Source organism: Carica papaya, chromosome 6 (genome assembly GCF_054855325.1).
Source record: "Carica papaya isolate Zhongbai chromosome 6, ASM5485532v1, whole genome shotgun sequence".
In the NCBI taxonomy this organism is placed as follows: Eukaryota; Viridiplantae; Streptophyta; class Magnoliopsida; order Brassicales; family Caricaceae; genus Carica; species Carica papaya.
The window spans coordinates 23,318-49,447 of NC_142314.1; the positions used below are offsets into that span (position 1 = coordinate 23,318).

At 33.9% G+C, this 26,130-nt stretch overlaps 3 protein-coding genes, 2 long non-coding RNA genes and 1 pseudogene across 10 annotated transcripts; 3 read left to right on the plus strand and 3 right to left on the minus strand.

Moving 5' to 3' along the window:
- The first annotated feature begins 246 nt into the window (after window positions 1-246).
- Window positions 247-4,722, plus strand: LOC110813815 (glucose-1-phosphate adenylyltransferase large subunit 1-like). The gene is made up of 14 exons (XM_022041078.2): window positions 247-970; window positions 1,097-1,222; window positions 1,356-1,526; window positions 1,747-1,839; window positions 1,987-2,070; window positions 2,148-2,203; window positions 2,433-2,526; window positions 2,609-2,794; window positions 2,888-2,968; window positions 3,517-3,603; window positions 3,683-3,787; window positions 3,903-4,009; window positions 4,095-4,155; window positions 4,232-4,722. Exons 1-14 carry the CDS (start codon window positions 734-736, stop codon window positions 4,331-4,333), a joined length of 1,590 nt encoding a protein of 529 aa, XP_021896770.1. The 5' UTR covers window positions 247-733; the 3' UTR covers window positions 4,334-4,722.
- Window positions 4,723-6,360: 1,638 nt separating this feature from the next.
- LOC110813786 (uncharacterized) lies at window positions 6,361-8,388 on the plus strand. Of its 6 annotated transcripts, none has more exons than XR_015812774.1 (6): window positions 6,362-6,882; window positions 7,015-7,122; window positions 7,216-7,394; window positions 7,494-7,569; window positions 7,652-7,807; window positions 7,890-8,388. It is a non-coding gene; the product is annotated as an uncharacterized LOC110813786 (long non-coding RNA). The 6 variants fall into 6 exon arrangements; XR_002539528.2 differs by having other exon boundaries at window positions 6,363-6,882; window positions 7,487-7,569; XR_015812773.1 differs by having other exon boundaries at window positions 6,363-6,615; window positions 6,716-6,882; window positions 7,487-7,807.
- A 2,306-nt stretch (window positions 8,389-10,694) lies between these two features.
- LOC110813801 (protein RER1A-like) lies at window positions 10,695-13,548 on the plus strand. The gene is made up of 4 exons (XM_022041059.2): window positions 10,695-10,834; window positions 11,643-12,009; window positions 12,780-12,960; window positions 13,083-13,548. Exons 2-4 carry the CDS (start codon window positions 11,663-11,665, stop codon window positions 13,134-13,136), a joined length of 582 nt encoding a protein of 193 aa, XP_021896751.1. The 5' UTR covers window positions 10,695-10,834; window positions 11,643-11,662; the 3' UTR covers window positions 13,137-13,548.
- Window positions 13,549-16,545: 2,997 nt separating this feature from the next.
- LOC148253152 (uncharacterized) lies at window positions 16,546-17,801 on the minus strand. The gene is made up of 3 exons (XR_015821861.1): window positions 16,929-17,801; window positions 16,784-16,854; window positions 16,546-16,697 (listed from the first exon to the last, which is right to left on the minus strand). It is a non-coding gene; the product is annotated as an uncharacterized LOC148253152 (long non-coding RNA).
- A 186-nt stretch (window positions 17,802-17,987) lies between these two features.
- On the minus strand, window positions 17,988-20,228 carry LOC110813716 (aureusidin synthase-like; annotated as a pseudogene).
- Window positions 20,229-20,621: 393 nt separating this feature from the next.
- Window positions 20,622-25,797, minus strand: LOC148253153 (adoMet-dependent rRNA methyltransferase spb1-like). The gene is made up of 11 exons (XM_088222615.1): window positions 25,243-25,797; window positions 25,026-25,073; window positions 24,759-24,917; window positions 24,558-24,604; window positions 24,224-24,380; window positions 24,072-24,133; window positions 23,182-23,371; window positions 22,947-23,036; window positions 22,278-22,420; window positions 22,071-22,191; window positions 20,622-21,798 (listed from the first exon to the last, which is right to left on the minus strand). The coding sequence occupies exons 1-11, from the start codon at window positions 25,714-25,716 to the stop codon at window positions 20,800-20,802; spliced, it is 2,490 nt and encodes an 829-aa protein (XP_088078741.1). The 5' UTR covers window positions 25,717-25,797; the 3' UTR covers window positions 20,622-20,799.
- Window positions 25,798-26,130: the final 333 nt, after the last annotated feature.

Genomic DNA, 26,130 nt, shown 5'->3' on the forward strand with positions numbered 1-26,130 from the left:
TAGCACCTTTAAGATAGGAAGGTGGTGACGATGGTTTCACGGTGATTTTTTTTTTTTTACTTCCTTATTGTATACATGCAGTGTAATTATATTAAAGAAAATTACATATACCAAGACTGCAGGATTTCTCGTGAGGGCGCACAGGCCAATAAAGGTCGGGACGAGCTTCGCCATCATTCACGCATTTCACTCTCTCCCTTTCTTGATCTTCTCGTGAGAGCTCACAGGCCAATAAAGGTAGTGACAAGATCCACCATCATTCACGCATTTTCCTCTCTCCCTTTTTTTTTTATCATTACTTCCATTTTCAGTCATCTAAACTTTTCTTTATCACTTCTATAATCTCCTACATATAGTATTGGTGATTCCCAACTTCGGCGTCCTGTTCTGTTTCCATGATCCCTTACAGCATAGCAATGGTTTGGTTATTAAGTAAATTTGATAATCTATGTGCTTAAGAAAAGTGTCCTTAGGAAGTCTTGGGATACTTTGTCTCAGTTTATACATTTTGCGTTGGTCTTTGCATATTATATTACGTAACTTTGAAAATGGACACGATACCATCTGTCATTTCGATTGTTTGAGTGATCCACACTTTACTTGGTTCCTTAAGGTTAGAACTGAACTTTTATCAGGATTTTTCGTAAGTTCTATTTGAGTGTTACTTTATCATAATCGTCTTCCTCCTTGGTTCATCATTGTTTTTTGGAGATAGACCTAAGGCAATCACACGATGAATTCTTGCTGCTGTGCGTTACAAGTCAATGCCCATTTACCAAAAGTAGGCAAAAATGATTTCAACAATGGGAATTATGGATTTTGGGGGCAGAAAATCAGAGGAAGCTTAAACAACAATGTTCTGGTTAGTCAGCTTGCGAAAAGCTTAAGAGCCGAGAAGAGAGCAAACAACATGAAGCCCAGTATCGCATATGCCGTTCTAACATCACAAAATGGCGCCAGAGAGACTCTTGTAAGCTGACCGACTGCACCATTTTCCATTTTCTGAGGATATTTATAGATTATATATGTTTTTTTTTTTGGGAGTATTTGATGTATACTTTCGAATCTTATTGTTGAAATGAAATCTTATTTTTAGACTGTACACCAACCAGCAATTTTCGAGAGACCGAAAGCAGATCCAAAAAATGTGGCCTCAATTATATTAGGAGGTGGAGCTGGGACTCATCTGTTTCCTCTTACCCGAAGGGCAGCAACACCAGCTGTAAGAACTATTACTTGATTAAAGAATTTAGATTATTAACTATTTTTGTGTATGCTTTTTGACATCAATAGCAGTACTTTTCTTCTTCTTAGATGTACATGTTGCTCATGCATTGACATAGTAAGATCTGCAGGTTCCAGTGGGAGGATGTTATAGGCTTATAGATATTCCGATGAGCAACTGTATCAATAGCGGCATAAACAAAATTTTTGTGCTGACCCAATTCAATTCTGCTTCACTTAATCGCCATCTAGCACGGACATACTTTGGAAATGGTATCAACTTTGGTGATGGATTTGTGGAGGTAAGGAAATCTTTAGATGAATCAAGGTGTTTGATTTAGTTGGTGCACAGAAGATCAACAAATGATCTGGTACAAAATGGTACTAATTCCACAAATAAGTCAGACTTCCTTCTTCTCCACCCTGCCAACCAGAACCTAAGGGATTTGTTTACCAAGCAGATAGTTTTGTTATAATGCCTTGATCATTTGATGAATCACTGACACACTTGATAATTAACAGGTTTTGGCTGCTACACAAACACCGGGAGAAGCTGGAAAGAAGTGGTTTCAAGGGACTGCAGATGCTGTGAGACAATTCATATGGGTGTTTGAGGTATAAATTTAAGAGAAGTTAAGTCATGTGCGTAAGACACTTTGATCTGTCATCTGTAAACAACTACTAATTGAATGAAGAGAATGTCTAACAGCTCATGCACTTCGACTGTCTAGTGAAATTTATTAATTTCATTGATTCTTGTAGGATGCTAAGAATCGGAACATTGAGAATATACTAATTCTGTCCGGGGATCATCTCTACAGAATGGATTATATGAACTTTGTGCAGGTAAGCAAATGTCTTCCCAATTTAATTCATGCTCCCTAACAATAATTCTAAAATTTTGTTTGGCAATGCAATTGCAGTACCATGTTGACAGAAATGCTGATATCACAATTTCTTGTGCAGCAGTTGGAGATAGGTCTGTTCCATCTCTTCATTTCTTGAGATTGCCGTTTTTCCAATTGTCTTGTTCTTGAAGGATTATCTTCTTTGCTAATCTTTATTTCTAATTATCATATAATGCTCTGCCTTACTCACTATATGGTACCATGGGAGTGCTAGTACTTTAGAAAAAAAAAAAGGAACGGAAATATTCCTGCTTTCTAGTTATCACTCTTTCAATCTAAAGTTGACTGCATAATTTTCAGCCGTGCATCAGATTATGGATTGGTTAAGATGGACAACAGAGGTCGCATTGTCCAGTTTTCTGAAAAACCAAGAGATGCCGACCTGCGAGCAATGGTAACAACCTAGGACATGAGACTTCTTCCAGGATGGACATGAGATTTTTTCCAGTTATGAATAAATTTGTGATGCTTTGCAGCAAACGGATACTTCTCTTCTTGGTTTGCCTCCTCAAGAAGCCATGAAATCCCCATATATTGCATCAATGGGAGTCTACTTGTTTAAGACGGATATTCTATTGAAACTCCTCACGTGGAGGTATCCCACTGCGAATGACTTCGGATCGGAAATAATCCCTGCCGCTGTAATGGAGCACAACGTGCAAGTAAGACAAATCTACAAGTTGAAATGCATTTTTGTTCAATTTTTGTTGTCTAAGATATAAATACCTTATCATTGAATTTTCTTCTTTTCACAGGCTTATATTTTTAGAGACTATTGGGACGACATTGGGACAATAAAGTCTTTCTATGAAGCAAATCTCGCCCTAACAGAAGAGGTTGCTTTTACTTTTAGTGTTCAAGCAACACTTTTGCTTTTCTTATACCTTCAGTTCCCCCAGTCAAAAGTATTAAAGTTGAGCAATTTTTATCAAAAACTTTTGGGTTCGATCTTAATCTAGGGAGCTTTGTGCATATAGCACTGTATTGTAATATGAATTTTAGAAAAATGGGACTACTTCTTCAATCAACTTAGGCTTTTGGATTAATTCATCATGCCGTATATCGATTCTGCAGTAGATATGTTAAAAGGTGAAATGATGCACAAGGAGAACAGCGTAGCCACAATTTTTGAGAAGATCAATTTTTAGCATCATCTAATAGAATTTCCATTGCCTCATGATTGAAATACATAAAAATTGTTGATTTCTTCCAAGAGAGCTTAAGAGAAATAAAGGCACTTCAGTTTCAGTTTCTTTGGCATTTCAAGTATTTGTTTAACACCCAAGCAAATTAGTATCTAAAGAATTCTGATCTTTAATTCTTCATTGATGATGCATCTTTTTTAGCTGAATGATAACATCTTCAATATGCCTGTTTTCCGCAGATTCCAAGGTTTGAATTTTATGACCCTCAAACGCCCTTCTATACATCTCCTCGCTTTTTACCACCAACCAAAATCGAAAAATGCAAGGTGTGCTGACTTATTCAGGATTAAAATTGCGTCATCATTGAGTTTTTCTTGTTTCTCATGCTTTTGTTGCCCTTTTCAGATTGTAGATGCCATAATCTCACATGGATGTTTCTTGAGGGAATGTACTGTCCAACATTCCATAGTAGGCGAAAGATCACGCTTAGATTACGGTGTTGAGCTTCAGGTAAATTCTCATATCTCCAATTTCTACTCTTCAAACGAAGAGAAGCTCTTTTAACTCTCATCTAAGCATAAGAATGTCACTAACGCATTCTTCTCGATATGTATCTCTTTCACAGGATACGTTGATGCTGGGTGCAGACTACTACCAGACTGAATCTGAAATTGCAGCTCTCCTAGCAGAAGGAAAGGTGCCGATGGGGATTGGACGGGACACGAAAATCAAGTAATTAAAAAGAAGAAAAAAAAATTAATTCAATGACATATTAGTATCTCAAGCACTGATGATGGTCTTATTGTTTTCTTTGAAGGAACTGCATAATTGACAAGAATGCTAAGATAGGAAAAAACGTGGTTATCATGAATAAAGATGTAAGCATTAAAGTCTGCATTACATTTGTACATAAATTGTTCAGGTTCGGAGCATTATCTACTCTACGTTTTTCAGGGTGTTCAAGAGTCAGATAGGCCAGAGGAGGGTTTCTACATTCGATCTGGAATAACTGTTATAGTGGAGAAGGCGACAATAGAAGATGGAACTATTATATAAAGGGATCTCACACCTAGTAATTCTCTCAATCTGTTCGAGAGAGAGGATTGATAGAGCATTATAAAAGCTGGAATGCAGTTCCCAGACAGATGCTGGAGATTCCATGGAAATAAACAGAAAAATCTGCAGCATTAATTTTCTCCTGGAAGAAGTAAGCTTATAAAGGCTTTGTTAGTGCATATGTAAATTAGACGGTCTTTCACTTCCATGTTGAAGTGGAGCTTATAAAGGCTGATAGATAGAGAAGCAAGAATATCCCAATAAGGTTCGAAAACTTATTTTTAGGAGAGTAGAGGATGAATCTACATGCTATGAGCAACCAAAGTCATATTTTTGGAGATTTTTTTGTTTTTGTATGATAAATAAATGGCTTAGTGACATATGGTCAATCCTCCTAGAATCTGCAAATTCTGTTTTTTTCCTTTACATCCATTACTTTCAAACATAAGATGAGAAAAGGATATATACAATTTCATTGAATATGTAGGATTCAAGTTGACTGTGTCGCTAGAAAGATCACAATTGGAACCTACTATATTGTGTAAGAAGGACAGTCATATTCTCAAGCTAATCTTTTATTCTAATAATTTTAACAAACACTAAACGTTCATTCATTAAACCACCTTCTCCCCTAATTAGTTACACATGTTTTGATTTTTCTTCTGCTTCAATCTCATCAGTTTTTTCACTTATCATAAATTTTATACCAGTCTCTACTATACTTTTCAAATGATATTTAAAGTTTTTCCCGTACAGAGAATCATCAAAATTCAACAACACATTCAATACTTCATTTTTTCATAAATTTCTTATACAAATATGATAAATAACTCTCCAGACGTAGTTTATTAATCTCCTAACATATTCAAAAATTAAATAATTTACATGTTTCAAAAGAAAGAGAATACAGAGATTGTATAACTTTTCAATTTGAAAAAAATTAAAATAATCAGAGTAGCTTAATTTGAAGTTATTAATCTTGAAATAACATCAATATATTTCTGACTAACTTTGCATTAATGTATTTTTAATATTAAATAAATTTTAATTTTAATTAAATTATTTTTAATTTATTAATTATCGTATAATATATAAACTGAGTAACTATTTAATTAAATAATATTATATGATATATGATAAATATATTAGCAATATTAATAAAAATTAATAGACATAAGTTAATATGAATAAGTTTTGAAAGTAAAAAGAATTTAAAAAATTCGATAAAAATTAAATTTATAAAATAAAATAATACAAAAATTTAAAAAAAATTAAATATAAAATAATTAGCTACAAATTAATTTATTAATATATAAAAAAGTTTACTGAAATAAAAAGTTAGAACTAACCTTTTAATATTTTTTATTTAAAAAAAGATAATCGTTATTTTTTCTTAAAAATATTACGAGGATATTCATTTTTCTTTATGTGTTCGATACAGACGATTAATACTCTATTTGGATCGTAATAAATGATAAGATTTTAATGTATGATATTTCATGAGTGTGAAAAAATCATATTTATTTTAATTTTTAATAGTAATAAAAGGTATATGCCGATAAATTTAAGATAAATTTTAAAACTACTGAATCGGTAGTATATGACTGACATATTATTATTTTTTTACTCTAATATAATATATTTATTTTTATTTTTATTCTCATAATTTATTATTTATTATTTATTTTATTAAATATAAAATTTTATTTTTATTTTTATTCTCATAATTTATTATTTATTTTATTAAATATAAAATTTTAATTTATAATAATTATTTATTTAAATATAAATATAATTATATTATAAATAATTTATTTATTTTTTATATATTATTTAAAAATAAATTAATAATTTAATTAAAAATATGATCATATTAATTTATTATTTAAATAAAAATATGTTCTTAATATATATTAATATATAATTATTTAAATATAAATTTTTTTATTATTTTTATTTTATATTATATTATTATTACCATACATTAACTAATAATCATTAAAAATAACAAGAACTCCAACCAAGAAGAGAATTATAGCAGGGAAGTGGGAGAGAGAGAGAGAGAGAGAGAGGGGTACTTGTAACGATCCAATAAGCACAGCTGGATTTAAGGCACGTAGAAGAGGTGATAATTAAGGAGCGAGAAGGTGGCAGGATGAAGTACAAAGACCCCATGAGTGATCCCGATCAATCCCACAAGGCCAAAGACTCAGACAGTGCCCTTCAAGCCTTCCTTGATCGCATACCCGTCTCTTAAATCCCTGGCCTCACAAGCTCACCTGGTCTCCCACTTTTCTTCTTCTTCTTCTTCAGTCTATATCTGGTTCAGTTTTTGATGCGCACGTTGATCAATTTTGTTGATTTTGTTTTTTCTTTTTCAAGTTCTGGAATTGAAAACAGGGGATTTTGTGAGAGATGCAATTCAGCTGTTGCATGAGAAGAATATTTTTGGGGCTCCCATCTTGGATCCTGTCACTGCCCCGGAGAGGTTTCTAAATCGTTATATTGGTGTCATAGACTTTGCTAGCATGTTTTTATGGTCTATCGAGGTAATTTTTCTCCTTAATAACCATTCGTTTCCCAATTGAGACTTTTTAGGTCCTTTGCTCCTCGCTGGTTCTTTTGTTTTTTTTTTTTTTAAAAAGCAAGTAAATATACATATAGCTTCTTTTCCTTTACAGGAATATGAGAAAGGTGATGTCGAAACTGAAGGGAATAGCAACGATGAGAAGTGGGAAGGATCTTTCTTCACCATTCTTGGACGGAATCCTCAAATAGGCCAAACCATGGTACTCTCCTCTTTTTTCTTTATCCATTTTTGTACAAGAAGTTGGTTTACCTAGACTGTTAATCATGGTTGTGTGGCTTAATATGGATGATAGGTTGGGGAACTAGCAAAATTATTCCTCTGAAATCCTTTTTTTCCTATACGTTTGGATGATACTTTCTTCCATGTTTTGCTTTTGCTTTCGAATCACCGGCTACAATGTGCGGGTATTACATACAAGTTGTGCCTGTTATAGAGAGGCCTGACTCTCAGGTTATCGGTTTCGTTATTCAGGTATTTCTTGCAGCTATACATTTCCCAAAACACCATTAGTTTAATACATATAAACTGTTTACCGGTAAAATTAATTTATAAACTCCGGGTAGAATGTAGTGATCCAATTACTGCTTCAATCAAATGGACTAGAGTAGTTCGACAACATTGCAGACAAGGCTTTGACAGAGTTTCGGTACTGATGCATCTTGTATAATTGAAAATTGATTTATTCTCTGAATTTTGGATGATATCTCTTGTTTCTTCTTGTCATTCAGATGTGAGTACGAAGAAAATGTCTCTCTTGTGTACGCGGACACAAGCCTTGCAGAAACTCTATCAACTTTGAGCAATACTCGGAGGCTTCTTGGTTGCGTAAGGAAAAACGATGTCTACCTTGTCGTGGAGATGGATGATCTCTTTAACAAGAGAAAGTAAGAAATTCTTTTTAAACAAAAATTTGTACATTCCTCAGTTACTCAATACATAAATATAAACAACGGTTGTAACTCATAGGAGTATAACCGCGGAGGAATTTATTCACATAGAGCCTGCAGCTGCAATCAAAGAAGAGAGTGACGGTTTACTTGCAGGCAACATGTTCCTTCCAAGAATGGACTCACCGATTACCAACAAGAAAACTGATTCCCTGAAGCAAGCCATGAAGAATTTGGCAGAAAACAATTGTAGTATCAGCTTTCTGGTTGACGATTTACATCGACCCAAAAGTTTGCTTACCTTGAGAGACATAATCATTCAATTTGCACGGCCCTGCATAGATTTCACCATCCGCGGAAGCGGCTTCTTTGAATCAGCGCTTGAACAAGCTGGTTGTATTGCCAAAAACGGAACCGTATTTGTTGAGCATTGATCCATAAAACCAACTACTTTAACCTATACAAACGGCGACCCAGTTGATTGATCAATAGTTCATTTTTATTTTAGTGAATTAAAATAAAAAATTATTTAGGTGTGAAATTCATCTCAGTAAAATTAAAATATCTAATTAAGATTACATTGTGTTTATTTATTATTCTTAAATTGGCAAGTAATTTTCAATGGCATGAGGTGCGTCTCATTTCTATGTGAGGTCGAAATTGCTGAAACCTTAACATTAAGATTAGGTTTGAAATAGCAAGAGCATTCTTGAAAATTTGTGCTTATTTATTTAGTTAGTTATTCTTTTTGTCACTAAATTTGTTCAATAAAGTATCGTGGAGTTGTAGCAAGAATATTATTGATATGAGAAAGGTGGAAACAACGTACAAAATTGACAGCATGGTTGCAAATTTTTGAAATATTATTTAGATTTTATATAATGCGTCACCCTTGATACATGAAGTAATTGAACATATGGATTTAATTATTTTTTTTTTGTAAATTATTCAATATTTTATTAAAATTGATATTTCAATTTATTTTCAATAGTACACATTCTTCAATTGCTTGGTACGCATTGAGAAAAATTGATGATTGCAATGGATGGTATTATGCTGCCTCTAATTGTTGTTTTAAAAACCTAAAGAATTTACAGTCCTTATCCCTAAGTTGTTATTGTGGAACAACATTAAATTGTCGAATTGCAATGTCTTTTAAAAACATTTTGCTTTCATTTTACTATTAAAACAACAAATATTATTTTTCAAGAAAAAAAAAATACTTAGTATGTATAATTACCATATACTAACTCGAAACAATTATGAATGCTGAGTTAAGAAGTACAACATTTATATTATTTAATGAAGTTGAAGAAATACTTATTGATCAAACTGCAAAACTACTTTAATTTTATTTAAAGGTTATATCTGCGTACTTAAAGTATTTAAATTTATTATCAATTTTTAAAAAATATTTAAATTGTATCAATAATTTTTTTAAAAAAAAATTAAATCTCAAATTTTACAAATATTCAAATTACCTCTATATTGTCAATATTAATTAACTCAGTCTAAACTAAATTCACATGGATGTTATATCAATCATACATGCATCCACATGGATCTATTTAACCAAAATGTAAACATCTCCCCAATTTTTAACCTAAAACGAATGAAGCTTTTATATTCCCCTTTTGTCAATAGAACTCTTAATTTTCTCATCAGTCATCATCTACTTTTTTTTTCAAAGAAGGTCATCACTAGTATTTGCTATGTTGAATTTCTAATTTTCTAGTAAATGAGAGAAGAGATAGATAGACATGAATTACACGTACAAGAATGATAGAACTTGAATTATAGGGATAGAGATAAAGATGATAAAAAAAAAAAAAAGCAGAGTTATTCATGGTTATAAAAGAGCATGATTCCTTTCTCTTTTATTTATGTTGCAATTTAAGGTGAAAATTGAATTTGGTTATTTGGGAATTGGTGGAAAATTGTGACCAAATCATTTATTTTCCATTTCACTATCAAGAATTTGATTTTTTATAGGAGTTACATAACCGAGACTTGTTCAAAAATAGTTTTTTCTTTAGAATACTTGTAATTTAATTAAAAGAACATCTCAATGAGGTTTTTTTAAATTCGTTCAATATACTCCTAATTCTGCTATAAACTTTCATATTATATTTCTATATATATTTGAGTTACTTTTGTTGTATCTTTGTTTAGATTGATCTTATACATGTGTTAGATTCTAAATGAACCTAAAGTTCTAAGTTAAGGCATGTTCTCATGTTACCATGTTTTTATTTCTAATGCATGTAATTTATTCTCAATATTAACTATGAGAATTTTGTTTATAATTAATATTTAATCATTTACACCGATGTACAATAATAGAAATTCACAAATTTTTAATTTATATAATCTCTAAATAATTGTTACTTGTTTTACTAAATTTTTTTTAACAAATAAAAAATAAATAAGTAGATGATTGACTTAATTACATATAATTATGAAGTTATTAAGATGTGTACACCAAATATATCGTTCGTTTTCATTTTATTTTTAATAATTAATGATGTTATATATTTAAATTTAATAAAATATTATTTTTTTATAGATGTATTAATAATATAAAATACAATTAAAATTTAAACATTTACATAATTATTATGATTTGGATATTAATATTATGTACATGTTACTGGTATAATACATGATATCTTAGTTTTTTAAAAATAAATATTAATAAATTATTTTTTTGAAATATACATAAAAATTATTTACATAAATTACTTTCTATTAGACCCAAAATTTTTACTAATTTATTATTTAAAATTTTTTAAAAAAAATTCAGCATGCGCTCACCGCATTTGGAAGAACTAGTTAGTATATGCTCATGTAATAACCCATTTATATTCCCACCGTGGTAAAACGGAAAATAATAAAACAAAAAACTTCTAAAAAAACGAAAGTGCATTTCTCTTCCTCATATAGATCTGCGTCTGCTCTCTTTCCGCGTCCGCCGTATCAAATCTCTTGCGAAGTCAGAAGCTAAACGTACACAAGTCTCTCGAGGTCAGATGTTTTTTTTAAATGACTTGTTTCCTATTTTTTTGGGCTGGCTAGATTATTTTCCTCTTTATTTTCATGTCTTCCCTTATCATCATCATTCTGGTTGCGATTAATGGCGATTATCAATTTGTTTGCATTTATTAAATTTTTTACCTGTTTGTGTTGCGGGAAACAGACTTTGCTTCAAAACCATGTTCGATCATTTTGTGTTTTTGAAGTATAGGCTCTGTGTTTTTAGGGATATGCGGTCATAGATCTGATTTTAGGGTAGATACATTTGTCCTTACATGTATCGAGGCCCAAATTTTTGGTTGCCACGGGTAAGTTGAGGAAAATTTAGGACTAACAATTAATTTAGGATTTGTGGTTTGCGTCACGTGGATAGTTCTGCGATTCTCGAAATGAAGTAATTTCTCTTGAGCAAGCTGATTATTGGTGTTTTTTGGTTTGTTGGATTGGGAAAAGAAAAAGGAAAGAGTGTAGGGAAAAAAACCCTGTATAAGTTAATGATATTGTGATTACTGGCGTTTTCTCAGTGGTCAAATTCAGCATTAGAGTTTTCTCCCCTGTTAAACGTGGGTAATAGACATGGCGGCTGTTGTTCCTATATTTATATTATTAATTTCTTTGTATGTTGAGCTTAGAAAGTTGGAAATCAAGCACACAGATGTCATCTTCGCTGTGACTATTATTGCTGGATCGGAGAGGGAATCACTATTGTTTCAATAGAAAAGCTTAATGAGAGAAATACATAGACTCTTGAACTGCTGGTCATTTTTATGAACTTGTATGCTAATTCATTGATCTGTAGGGTTTTCAATCTTAAGCTGAATGGAGGGATTTGGAGGTGAGGGTGCAGCAGCATCGCCTGTATCACAAAGGGCACATGAAGCTTGGAGGATGTATCAGTATTATCTCGACAAGACTACTCCTCATTCAGTTTATAGATGGATTGGAACCCTTGTCATAGCAGCTATCTATTGTCTTCGGGTTTATTATATTCAGGGGTTCTACATTATTTCCTATGCTCTTGGAATTTACTTACTGAATTTGTTAATTGGATTCTTGTCTCCTCTGGTTGATCCTGAGATTGAAATTACTGATGGACCATTGTTGCCGACAAAAGGTTCAGATGAGTTCAAGCCATTTATCCGCCGACTCCCTGAGTTTAAGTTCTGGTAATATCCCGTTTATCTTTTGCTGCTTAGGCAATTAGTAGTGAAATTTCAAACATATGGAAGCATGTTATATGTATTTTTATATTGAGAACTATATTCATCTGTGTTCTTCATGCTTTGGAATGTCAATTTGAAAGTTCTTTGTCATTTGTGTTATCCAGGAAGAAAGAAGGAGATTGTGAATTATGATCAAATATTTGCTAGAATGTCTTAAATAATTTGAAAAAATTGAAATATTCTGACTGTTGAAACTAAGTACACTGGAGGACCTTGACTGTGCCCTCCATTCTCTTTGCATTTCCAGAGTTATGAGGTTCTCATTCATAAAAATTAGGGCTAGAAAACCACATAGTGAAAGAGTAGTTAACGATGAAGGTAATACAAATTTTTATACTTAGTTTCATCTGAACTTCATCGAAGATTAACTTACTTCTTCACATTATTGCTTTTATCTATGTCATCATAAGTATTTTCTAGGCAGGGACGCCATACTCTTTTAAATGGTTGGAGTTCCTTGAACTTGCAGACCATCTTGAAAAGATCTGTATGATTTGGTTGGCCAATTAAAGTACTTTTGTTTGCCATTGCAAATAAAATTTGTGCAATCAACTAGATTGAATTGTGTAAAAGCCCTTTTATTCCATTTTAATTCGAGAATCTTCTTGTCATTCTGGGAATATGACCTTTGTTGAGAATTATAACATTGCTGCTTTAGAAATCTTTGTTAATGTGTGAGAATAATATTTTGTTTTCTTGTTCTATGGTACCAGGTACTCCATGACGAAGGCTTTCTGCATAGCATTTGTCATGACATTCTTTTCTATGTTTGATGTTCCTGTCTTTTGGCCTATATTACTCTGTTACTGGATTGTTCTGTTTGTCCTTACGATGAGGCGCCAAATCTCACACATGATTAAATACAAATATGTTCCGTTCAACATTGGAAAGCAGGTGCACTTAAGTAACTTATCTATTTTTGTTGGCAGAACTGCTCCTAGAATTTATATGTTGAAAGCTTTTTCTCCATGTATAATTGATATTGCATTGAAGATAACAACATGGTATATGCACAGAGGTACGGTGGGAAGAAGTCTTCAGCAGGTCCCAGTGGCTCCCGTGCAGACTGACGCAGCAGACCAGTTGTAGAGAACTGCTAGAATGGGAAAAGGATAAGGCGATCCGGACATTCCTTGTAATTGATTTTCAACTTGAGGGACCATGCATTTACTTTATGGATTTGGAATACGTAAAGGTTAAAAAGAAAAAAAAAAAAAGAGTTCATTTCCCTGGGTGAAGTGCTGATTCTTCTGGAAATGAAAATTGGTTGTTAATAGACATATCTTGTCATTTAGTTTTGAGATTGTTGGGAATGTAATATGCATTAAATACAGTATTAGTCGAGTCTCCAGTTCTTTTGGATATTAATCATGAAGAATTCTCTCTGCTGATCTCTAGAGTTAGGAAAATTTACATTCCATAAGATACTAATGGCTTTGTTGTAATTGATGCTTGCAAGGTTATTAAAGTGCAAATTGCCCATACCCTTGTCTTTCTAGTTGATCCAATTTTATTGCAAATGTAATGTTTGTTTGATATGAGTGGCATTGGTGGTTGCAAATATTTGTGAGCACAATGGAGCAATTGTTATGAGTCAACGACAGTCTCTTTGTTGACCAATTATATTATGTTTAATGATAATAACAATGTTTAAAGAAATAAATATAAAAAAACTTACTACAATTATGAAAGGTTGTACATTTGAGTCCAAGATCATAAGTCCAACAACTATATTCAAAACTGTTAGTTTTTAGAAGTTTAATTCAAGTTATTTGTAACAAATAGGATTTGAAAAATTCATATACTAAACTCTTTACAGGATACGTTAGATCGATACTATATATTTGTATGAAAATTGTTAATCAATTGATTTTATTATATACATATATATATATAAATTTATTATCTTTTAACGGCTTATACATTACTATATGTCATTCGTGATCGGCATATTTTCGTACTTGTTTGAGTAACAGAATTAAATTTCTCTAATATTACATTTGGAATAATTAAGATTTTCAGAAGAAGATGTCATTTATTCATGTTAAGAACAACTACGATTTTTAGAAGAAAATGTCATTCATTCAAAAAATAAAAAGAAAATTTCATTCGAATCATCAATCAACCATCATTGCATTTTGTTGTCTACCACACTTCTTCTTCTTCTCTTTTTGTTGTTCTTGCTTTATCGTTGCGTCTTGCCGAATCATCAATTAGGCATCACCAGAAGTTACGCTTCCTTTCTGATTTTCAGTTTCTTCTACGCCATTTCATCATCATCAAATGAAAGTAATCACATGTCAAACCTGTTTAGATATCATCATGCCACTAGCTTCTGCCGCGCTCCTTTTTTATTTCTCATTGTGTCTCTCTCTCCTTCTCTGTCAATGTTTCTAGCTGAAGAAGGAAGAAAATAAGTGGCTCCAAAAACAGCCACATCCTTTAGAAATCAAAGAAGACCGGTTGCGTCAAGCTTGGGCCAAGGCTATGGAAATTCTAAATTTTTTGGGTTTGCCTTTTTGGGATGTCTGGGTTCTTATGCTTGGGTCAATTTTAAACAGGTCTTTTAGAACCAAGAAAAGATTAAATAAAGTATATGTTTTAAAAGACATTTAAAACTAGACTCTTATTTAAATTGGGCTTAGAGAATTAATTTAGAATTTAAAATAGCGATAGACTTAAATTTTAAACTTAAATAGGGATTTCGAAAGAGTTAGGTTTCTAATTTTTATGGCTTTTTTGTTTGTAAAGATAGAATGATTAATCAATAAGATATGAAACTAAGTCATAGAATAATAATAAGAATAATAATAGTAGTAATTCTAAAAAATAATCATAAAATAATAAAAATAAATTCAAATTATAATTAAAAATATCAAATATATATAGTTACAGTTATGGGTAAAAATAATTTATTTAGTTACAAATTCGTTAACTTCATAAAAATAAATACGATTTGAGGCAGAATTTTTTATTTTGCGCCGAACTAATCAACCCAGCCTAAAGTAGATTGAAGTGTTTAGTTTTTTTATTTTCTGAAGTAAAAGCTTTGAACGTTTTACTCATCAAAACCTTAATCGCCTTTTAAAAAAAAAAAGAATGAGTAAATTTTACTGTTTTTGTGTATGTATTTCATCATGTACTTGTGCGTATTTATATACACAGAGAAGAGGACAAAAAGTAAACAAACCCTAACAAATTGCTTAGAAAACTAGAAACAAAAATAAATTCTAGAATCTACTTTTCCAGGTATCCACAATAAATAGCAACTTTCAATCTCCATCATCCACTTGCCCTAAATCCCAGCATTCTTTTCATCTGCCCCTTCATTTTCTGCCTTCAATCTCAACCGTCCATTTATTCCAAACCCTAGCAGAATCCACAGCTAGTCTTTCTCTTGTGAATGACTCCGCTGCGAGAGGGGTAAGCGCTCTTTTCAATATCCGGTGTGTTTGTAGCATAGGAGCGAAAGCCTATTTGGACATACGGTTCCCGTCGAATATCAAGTTGGTGAGCCGTGTGATGGGAAACCTTCCCGCACGGTTCGGAGAGCACTGAATTAGAAACAGGTACTGCGGGTTTTAGTAAAAAAGCTAAAATCATGACATGTTTGTGATGTTGCACTTGTATCAATTATCCATGTACTTGCATCATTCGAGGTGTGTAAAAAGTAATAGTTAGATTGTTTTCTTACAAGGTCGAAGTAACTCGCACATCCTGCTGATTCCATTGTGCTTGTTCCCTAACTTTTTATGTATTTGCTGATTTTCTGTTGTATAATGTTAGTTATTTTTGCATTCTAGCATGCTATGATCGGTGTTTCGCCTTTAGTGTCACTGGAGCTTTCATTTGAAAAATCATTTGCTTTTTCTTTGACACTTTTTTCTTTAAGTTATGTGAACCATTCGGGATAGCCGTGGAGTTTAAAGCATGTGTCTCTAGCGTGTCATGTGTTCTTGTAATGAGTGCATATTTTAGTATAATTTGTTTTTCCCTCAAAAACCTTCACAGACTGGGAATTCCAAGAAATAAAGAAGCTAAAATCTACAAAGATTCCCTCTCTCTCTTTTTTGGAATTGTACATGAGAAAATATGTTTGGATGCAGTAGGAGGTGTATGTCTTTACCCCAAGTATTCCATAATCTGAAAACAAGTATGATGACAGAGAAAAAAGTTAGTGATTTTTTTTTTTCTCTAAACAAAAGACCCTTGTATCTATCCAATCCACTGGCAATCCTACTTGCTCCCCTCAATTATCTTTAAGAAGAAAAGCAAATGCCTACCCCTTTTTGACAACTTGTTTTCCACAAATTGAAATTATTGAATTTCGAATATGATATGGACGCCAGGCCCATCTAATCTAAGTGCAGTAAGGGTTTACAGCTAGCATACTAGTTTCTCATCTTCAATCTTCCTACTCTTCGGTGCCAAGTCACTCATTCCATATTCTCATAACATCCAAACCAATTGCCCCCCGGCTGCCTCCATTAACAAACTTCCTTTAGCTATAAATGAAAACATTACCGACAAATCCACAGCGATACAAATACAATAAAGCATTAACACATTTCATCATCAAACCGCAGCTTCTCATCCTTTATTTTGTTAATTCCTTTAAATCAAGGACTCATCTGCCGGTAAAAAAAAAAAAAAAAGTTCATTATTAACACCCTGATTAGCCCAAGAAACAATGGACACAATAGAGTAGTACCCTTGCCTGGAACAATAATAACAGTAGCAGACTTGCAGTTGTGGAAGCAATACTCGTTCACGCTTCCCTGCAGTACACTGCCAAAAGATTGAAAAGCAATTGTTAAAAAGTTTGATGAGTGAGTAGCTAATTACCATGCCGGAGAGAGAACCTCTGTAGTAAGCTTCTCCCTCTAGTGCCCATCACGACAGCCGCTGGCTTTACCCTCTCCGCTTCCTTGCAAGTTACCTTACCCGCATCTCCTTCTACAATTCTAGCCACTGTCCTCGCCTGATAACCATACAAACGTCACTATGAATTTCTTTTTCTTTTTCTTTGCCAATCAGAATTTGATATCTCAAACTCATGTTTCTGCATATAATCATGGTAACGTGCCATCAGGACCTTGCTGAAAGAAAAGGATTAACCTGGTGCTACTGCAACAACTTTTATTTACTTTCTACTTTTTTTTTATTTCCTTAACCTCTAACTATCTTTTAGTACAACTCTTGTGATAGAATTTTTAGTTAATACATTTTTAATTTTATTATAATTCTGCTCAAATTAATTAATAAATATTTAATGTTATCTTTTAAGTATAATGTAAAAATCTTAATTATTAAAGGTATTTAATGACTTATCTCTCCATGATTAACGTTTAATCGTGTATTTGATTATAAAATATTTAATAATAAGTACAATAAATTCTTGCAACTGATATATATATATATATATATATATATTTTTAAATATCTAGTTATATTGAACCATCCATGAGAATATGGAATGGTTGGTTTCTCATCAAAGGGGACACTCATTTTGAAAAATTCTCTAATATCCTCTTTCTTCTATTGGTTGGATAAAAATGTCAGCTCGTTCTTCCTCCTTCTCCCTCCTCCTTGATTTTTTATTTATTATGTCTTAGTGATTTCCACAATTTACATGTCTGATTTCTAATTTCTCCTTGATTAATTTTGATCATACATAACCAACCAATGTAGACTGCTTGTTACTTTTACAGTTTTCTTAGGCAAATTTTTTAATATATCCTTCTGCCAACCTTTAAAATCATTACTCAGGGATCTAAAATTATGTACTTCGAAATTATTATTTTAATTATATGATATTTCAATTGTTCTCCAGTTCTATCTCTCATGTTTTACTACAGGCACAATAACATTTAAAATCACAATGTGTTTGGCCTCTGGATTAATCATTTTCTTTTACCAGGTTCGAGATGTATAATATCTTTCCTACATTCAAACTCAATTTTTCACATTCTAATGTAAAATTTGACAAGCTGTTGGTTTATTTTCCAATATATCATTCTGCCAAACTTTGAAATCATTACTCAGGGATCTAAAATTATGTACTTCTGAGTTATTATTTTAATTATATGATATTTCAGTTGTTCTCCAGTTCTATCTCTCATGTTTTGCTGCAGACACAATAACATTTAAAATCACAATGTGTTTGGCCTCTGAATTAATCATTTTCTTTTACGAAGTTCGAGATGTATAATAGCTTTCCTACATTCAAACTCAATTTTTCACATTCTAATGCAAAATTTGACAAGCTGTTGGTTTGATGCTTGGAGATAAAACTTTTTCAATGAAATTATAGTGTGGGATGTATGATCATGCATACAAATATTTATTTTTATAAATTTATATATCTTTATTCACAAGATCTTACAAGTTAACTAACAACAAAGAAAACACCCATAAAAATGATGATAAAATAGAAAATTAAAAAAAAAAAACCTAATCTTTTCTAAAAGAATAAATTATTTGAACTATTTTGTTTATCTCACATGCATAAAAACATATGTTAATTCAAAAAATAAAGAATAAAATATATATTTATGCCTCAATCGGAGTTTTATTCTTTAGTAAAATATAAAAATACTTTTGTCATAAAATAGAAAAATATTATATATTTACTTTTTAAGAGACATCACTATACTATACTTAAAAATCATATTATTTCATGTACTCAATTAGAACGCCATCAATGGTCACATTGATACAAGTTTTAGTTCTTGGTAATAATGTGATCCAAATGCTTTCATCTATATCTGCCTCCAAATCCTCTAATACTTCTGATATTCCTAATTTAAGAGTGTATTTCTTCTTTCTCATTTCATAACTCTCTCGCTTATGAAATGATATACCATGAGGAACATGGACAAATGTTCCTGCGAATTCCCTAAATTGTGGACTAGCCACTGTATGATCAATTGTATTCACGTACACATCAAATTTCACATATTCATCTTGTTTGACATTGATTCCATAAACAACAATCACCTCTTCTTCCGCTTCTTTCTCTTTTTTGGTTCTAAAGAGTTTAGGTCTTTTAACTTTCAATGTTAAGTTGTTGTTTAGTGGTTTACCGTATGGGGTGAAGTCTATAATCGATGGATAGTGGTTGGTTGACATGTTGGTGAGAATTTGACGAGCAAGCTTGGGTGGAATTGAAGGCTTGGGACGTGCATTAAGCCATGGTAGATAGTGTAAGCAGTCTATATTGCTGTGGTGTACATAGAAAATTGGGTCTCTTGCAGCTGAGTAAAAGACACCCATATCCTCCCTTCGAGGATTTAAACTACTACCAACCTAAGTATGCATGGTGTTATGCGGGGTGAGCTCTAAGGTGCCATGAACATGACAATATCCTTCCTGACCAACAGTGAGATTACAGCCCATGAAGAGCTCTGTCTTTTTTGCAGCAGACACCATCTGTGTATACATGACTGCCATGTTATAATCGATCTGTTGTTCATCTTTGAAACCATGCTCAACATCATTGAAGTTCAAATTAATCTTTCGAGGTGAAAAATGAGAAATGTCACATTCTGCATCAAAAAAGGGTTCGTTCATATATAAGGCGGGGATCTCCATTCCTTCAGGGATGTCCCATGGCCAGTAAGGCAAAGCAAAAGTGTTATCTCCAATAAGACTTCCAAGGATACGTTCATGGAAGTAAAACATCATACGATGCCAAAGAAAAAAGAGCCAGGATCCATGGACCTGAAAAGGGAAATGACAGTGTGGTTGGTTGTAGGCTCCAGTACAAAAAAGACAGTATAAGTTTGCTTGACGCATCTAATTTCGAGGGTCGTCATAAGGCAAAGACTTCATGATGGAGATTGCTTTTTTGTATTTTGCAACGTAGGTCTCATCTTTTTCAATGATATGGATTGGACGTCGAACTCTTACAGGTCGTGAAGGGTCTGGAAATTGAAAATCAATGAAAGGTTGTGGAGTTTGGTAGTTTGGCGGGCAGCAGTTCACAAGCAAGTCTTTGCGACCATAAGATGGGTGGCATGACGTTAGGTTTGGACTTATAGCCATTTTCTCTTCCTTCTTTAACTCTGCAATCTTATTACCTGTATTTTTTGTACGCCAGTCTCCTTCTTGTAATAAAGTTAGTAGCATGCTCTTCAATTGTCTGAATATATGAGAGATTAAATAGTATTAGACATAATATTAATTATAATTATTTTTTAAATATTAATAGTTTAATATATTCAAAATAAACAACTTATAATAAATGGGATGGTCAGTAATTATCAATATTTTAAAGTGCATAGATGGATTGTCTAATAATTAATTAATATTTTATAAGCTAACGGTATATGATCATAAATAAAATACACTTTTTATTTTAAATTAATGATATTGAATATTAAAAAAAAAAAAAAGAGTATAAGGTTCTTTGGAAGTACAACCAAATTTGTAAATTTTATAACTATGACTGTTATAGTATTTTTATAATTTTTAATAAATATTTGAAATGCAGAAATTATATTTATAATATCTTACAATTCCCATTCTGAAATGTAACAAATGTACAATTCTGGTAGGATTTAAAGGAAACATTTTTTTCCGTTTTGTTTTTCGAAAAATAAAGAAAGAAATTAGTAAGAGGATTTACTTTGTAAATTACAAAAAAAAATAATAATTAACAAACAAAAAAATAAAAAAGAATAACAACAAGGGCCATGCCCCTGCTCAGTCATATACGCATCCGCCTTCCTTCTACCTCTCTTTCTTGGGCTTCCTTCCCGTCTTTGACCGCGCCTTCATTTGTCCTTTGCCTTTCTGAGCTTTGACATTCTTCCCCTTTTTACCTCCTTTTCCTGGCTTCCCCATCCCACGTGCCCTAGCATCCTTTTTCATCCTAGGATCTACAAGGACTTTTCCCTTGCCAGTCTTCACCTGCACTCCTTTCTTCGCAACCACATATTCCTTTTGTGGCCTTCTGGGCGTTGCCTTCTTATAGAGTTGCTCAATTAATTTCCTCTTTGAAGGATCTGATATGTCTGCTTGGTCTGATATACTGTTTGCTTTCTTCCGAACTTTCTCGAGCTTCCTCATGGCTGCACGCTTCTTGCGGGCTTTGGCCTCCGCCACTTTCTTTGCAGGCCTGGCATTGATTTCTTTGAATTGTGCTCTCATTGCAGCTATCTCCTCTTTTGTAACACGTTTGACTGGTTGCCTATGCCTCCTTTCTTCCTCCAGAAACCACTTTGGTAGGCCCTCGTCGTCAAACATGTACTTGCTGTAAGCATCATCGAGTATCTCCTCTCTTTGCTTTTTCCTCAACATTTTCTTTGCGCAAGCCAATATCTCAGCCTTCGCATCCGCATCTTCCTCAGAGTCATCTGAGGACGACTCAGCACTCGAATCTGTAGCTGGAGCAGGGACTATTTCAAAATCATCTTCCACCTTGGAAGCTTTGGCTAGAGTGTGGATGGGCACCGGAGCAGGTTTCTCAGTCCTGTCCTTTTTTCCAGGGATGGGAAGTCTTCCCTCCTGCTTTTCAACCTGCATTTCATCCTCACTGTCGTCCTCCAAATCTCCTCCCCGCACTGCTTCCACAAATACATCCTGACTAAACCACTTGTCTGTGATCTCCTCTTGAGTTGGTGCTTCTCCCCCATCAAGTGGTACCACAAGGGGATTGACCTCGTAATCACCCTGCTCTTTGTCTGAATCATAATCTGAAGGCATACCATCATCATCACCACCATCACCCTGCAGACCCAATATCAAAATTTTAGAAAAGCAATATTGCGAAATGAAAAATTCCCTCCATGCAAAGATCAGGAACAGAGATTCCCTCCCCAACCAGAAACCAAGAACCATGCGTTAACACTACTGCCCAGCATCATAAAAAGGGAGAAAAAAAGTAATTATGAAAGAGATCCATGGGGAAAAGAGATTGCACACAAATCAGGGACAGTGAGGAAACCATAATAGGATCACTGGATGAAAATCATTCTTCCAAATGAAAGGATCATAAGTACCTCCAGGAGTTCTTCCGAGTAGACTTGTTTTGCACGCTTCCTCTGCTTTGTACTTCCCTCCTTTTTGGCAACAAATCTTTCATAAGCCTCGTCAAGAATATTTTCCATTTGTTCATCATACCTAAGAACATTGAGGATAGCATAATATTGCAGAATCAACAAGGAAGAATAGGTGATTGACAGCATCATTGGAACCATTTGACTGACCTTCTGCGTTCTACATCAGAGTCTATATCACTAGAAGAATCCTTGGGACGTTCCTCCCTGTTTTCTTCATCGTCACTATCCTTCACGTCATCCATCTCACCAGGAAACTCATCATTATCAACAGCAACCAGATCTTTCTTCCCCTGAAAAGCCAACAGTACAACCAAATAGATAAACAGAATGCGAGACCAGCACATCAAATATGCCTGTTGAATATCAATAGTTTTGTATCACAACCTTCAGTTAAACCTGCAATCCAACAGTTTATTAGGAGAGGCATGGCTACAAGATAATTCTGTAGACAGCTTAATAATTTCTTGAATTCCCTTCAGAAAACAAAAACAAAAATAACTTTCTGAACTCATAAAAGGACAAGGTGATGATTGTGTGCCATCATACTTAAGCTTCAATTTCTTGTTCTTACTTATATCAGGTCCCTGACATCCTACTTGTAAAATTGTCAAAACTTCTGAAGTATCACACCACCAGCTGTAGACAATCGCAAATTACAACTACAAGGCGACATATAAGAAAGAATGTTCCGAGGATCCAGCACAGTGGATCGACATAAAATTCTTTCAAAAAATATGGATTCACAGATAATTCAATGCAAAGCAAGGAACCATATTCTCTTTATAAGGATGATGAAGTAGAAGCACAGTATTTAACCTTGATGGACGATAGGGAAAACAACTCATGGTCAACATAACCATCTTCCAGTGCATCTATTTGTACCCCCGTTGCTTTTCGTGCCTTATCCTGGTATACGCGTATGAAGTTAAGCAAGAGAGAGCTTCATGAGAAATACTGGATAACTGAACAAGTAATACTGAAATAGACACATTGCTGGTAAGCTTGTTTCTCAGAATATGTACGTGCAGAGCGAGTGGGAAAAATGCCAAACCTTGGCTCGTCTTTTTGCAAGAAGCTTTTTTGCCTGTTTTTTCTTGCGTTCCATTGCATAGGTTAACTCTTCCATTTCGTTAAGCAATCTAACATCTTCATCCTCCTTGATCTCAGTTTCAAGATTTGCAGTAGCAGTAGAAGTAGACTTCTGGGAAGGAGACAGGGCCTTCCTAATCTGCATCCGCCACCTATGTGACCAAAAAGAACATTGCACGTGATGTGGGTAAACTGTAATATGCTATTAGCTCTACCAATGGAGAATGATAGAACAAAACTACAGGCTCTTGTTTAAAATTCAATAACACCAAAGCATATTAATTCAAGAGGTTCTTTAATGGGAACGCTGCCATTAGCTAGAACCAAAGAGCACACTAAAATTGCAAAAATTAATTACTGATTGCTTGTGTGTCTTTCAGTATCAAGCAGATTAAAGAACATATATTAGATCCAAACGAAATGTTGAAACTTGACAGAAATTTATCAGACCCCAGTAAAATATAGAATTCAATCATTCTGGTAAAAGGCAAGACTACAGAAGCCTTCCTAGGGACTGGTAGTTAACTTTGCTAAAATCACTTGGGATTTATTATGCACATAATCAGACACAGATTTCCACTGCAGTACCATGGATTCTATGCATTCTTATGCAAAAATATCACAACGCACTGAACACATTAAACGCAGAATTCTTAGTAATAGGTACTCCTTTTGGCGACGTGGATAGAATCAAATAGCAAATAGTTACGGAAGGGAGAATACAAAGTACTATACATGCTCGACTTATCCTTCCATGAACCATAATATACTAAATAAAACTTCAAACTCAAAAATGTCATACAGAAGGATAAACTTCCAAAACAATGAAAATAAGGCAACAGACTTCCTTACTTCAAGATGTATTTGAAGTCTTGCTTCGCCAAAACACGTAGATCATCACAAAGAGCCTTAACCTGTCAAAAGAAAAAAAAAAGACACGGTAAATGGAAAGATAATAAACAAGATTCAAAGTTCGAATCCAAAGAAGGGGCCGGGGACGACACCTCGTCTGTGGTCAGACTATGATCCTTAATAAGTAAAGAAGCTGGATTGTCAAAGCTTATGGAAGTAACTGAACCAAGGATCTCCAGTGGTGCATCAGACCAAATGAAATCAGCAGCTGAAGTCGCTTTCCTCAAAATTGTGGCACCATCCTCATAACTGTAAATAAAACTTAGTAAGTAAACACAGTTAATATGAACAATTGAAAAGCACTATTTTTAAACATCCGTTGTCACCCTAGTTTCCTATTAAATAACACCACTAGATTATGAGATTGACATGGCTGAAAGAGGAAACAACATAGATAATGAGATCAATCAAAGAAGGCAGGCTCACCCATCACGGTGCCTCTTTTGCTTAGTACCTCTTAGCACATCCACCACCTACATTTAGAAAATCAACAAAACAATCATAAATATCAAAACATATATTTTTTTTTTTTTGAAATAAATAAATATCAAAACATAATGGACTGGAGTGAGATGATAATTTGAGTAAAGTCAATTTATTGTTTATATTCCAAAACAACAAAATTACCTTCTTCTGTGGTTCTACAGATCCTTGGAAAAGATGCTTAACATCGAGAAGACGTGGATCAATTTTTGCAGGGGCCTTGTATTTTAAACCCAAAACATATATTTCTGCAGACGCTGAACGACTGGCAGCTGGTTTATCTACCTCAACCTTCTCAAATAACTGCAGAAAAATCAGTACCACAATAGTTTAGCACGAGGCTCACCAATAATTACTTTCAAAGAGCAGATTATCAAGAAAATGTTGAGAAGGCGACAAAATAAAACTAACCTGCTTAAGGCAGTAAAGAACAGAACTGTAGTCTTGTGACCTAAAAACCTAAGACAAGACAAAAAACGAATGAGCTTGCAGCATGCAGAATCCGTAGCTGAGACTAAACGATATACAAAGCACTTTAATGAAACCTTTAGATATATAACAGAAGATATGACTGAAAGACAAAAAGTTGGAAATACTGAACAAGGTCAGGGCAACCGAAAATGAGTACCTTAGTAACAAACGTTCCCTTTGGAGCTAGGAACTGAGTAGCAAGCTTGACAGAATCGATAACTAAGGCGTTCTGGCTCATTGCCTCCTGGGCCCAGGCGCCACCCACATTAGGGGAGCCATCGTGGAGGACAAGATCAAAAGCCTTCACCCCATGCTCATCCATGACACGCTGGACTTTCGCCTTGCACTCGGGCTTGGTGATGTCCTGCACCATAGCTTCAGCTCCGCGAATGGGGGCAATGGGTACCAAGTCGATTCCGAGGACCAAGCTGCCGACGGGAACGCGCTGAACGGCAACCTGCATCCACCCACCGGGGGCGGCGCAGAGGTCGAGGACGGCATGTGCAGAGCGGAGGAAAGAGAACTTGGAGTCGAGCTGGACCAGCTTCCACGAGGCTCGAGATCGGTACCCGTGTTCCTTGGCTAACCGGTAGTACTTGTCCAACCGATGCTTCCCCTTTACTTTTCCCATTCCAGCGGATTTTCTTCAACTTTTCTCAGGGGTATATACTTGTATATATAGGGAGTTAACGGAGAGTGGAGCTCCCCTTGCACGCAATGATGTGGTGGATTCTGCTAGGGTTTGGAAAAAATGGACGGTTGAGATCGAATGTACAAAATGAAGGGCCAGATGAAAAGAATGTCGGGATTTAGGGCAAGTGGACGATGGAGATTTGTTTCTGTTTTTAGTTTGTTAAGCAATTTGTCAGGGTTTGTTTACTTTTTCTCAATTAGTGCATTTTCCTCTTCTCTTTCTGTATATAAATACGCACATGTTTATAATAAAATACATACACAAAAACGTACACAGCTCTTATTTTAGAAAATAGAGAAACTAAGCACTTCAATCGGCTTTAGGCTGGGTTGATTAGTTTGGGCCCAAAAC

Bases quoted from the DNA above. Each gene is read 5' to 3' on its own strand.
- LOC110813815 (XM_022041078.2), top strand. From the start codon at position 734: ATGAATTCTTGCTGCTGTGCGTTACAAGTCAATGCCCATTTACCAAAA. The intron at 3,788-3,902 runs GTAAATTCTCAT...TCTCTTTCACAG, and splicing joins ATTACGGTGTTGAGCTTCAG to GATACGTTGATGCTGGGTGC. The intron at 4,010-4,094 runs GTAATTAAAAAG...TTTTCTTTGAAG, and splicing joins GGACGGGACACGAAAATCAA to GAACTGCATAATTGACAAGA.
- LOC110813801 (XM_022041059.2), top strand. From the start codon at position 11,663: ATGGAGGGATTTGGAGGTGAGGGTGCAGCAGCATCGCCTGTATCACAA. The intron at 12,010-12,779 runs GTAATATCCCGT...CTATGGTACCAG, and splicing joins CTCCCTGAGTTTAAGTTCTG to GTACTCCATGACGAAGGCTT. The intron at 12,961-13,082 runs GTGCACTTAAGT...GTATATGCACAG, and splicing joins CGTTCAACATTGGAAAGCAG to AGGTACGGTGGGAAGAAGTC.
- LOC148253153 (XM_088222615.1), bottom strand. From the start codon at position 25,716: ATGGGAAAAGTAAAGGGGAAGCATCGGTTGGACAAGTACTACCGGTTA. The intron at 23,037-23,181 runs GTTTGGCATTTT...CGCGTATACCAG, and splicing joins TTGCAAAAAGACGAGCCAAG to GATAAGGCACGAAAAGCAAC. The intron at 21,799-22,070 runs GTACTTATGATC...TTGGGTCTGCAG, and splicing joins ACTCGGAAGAACTCCTGGAG to GGTGATGGTGGTGATGATGA.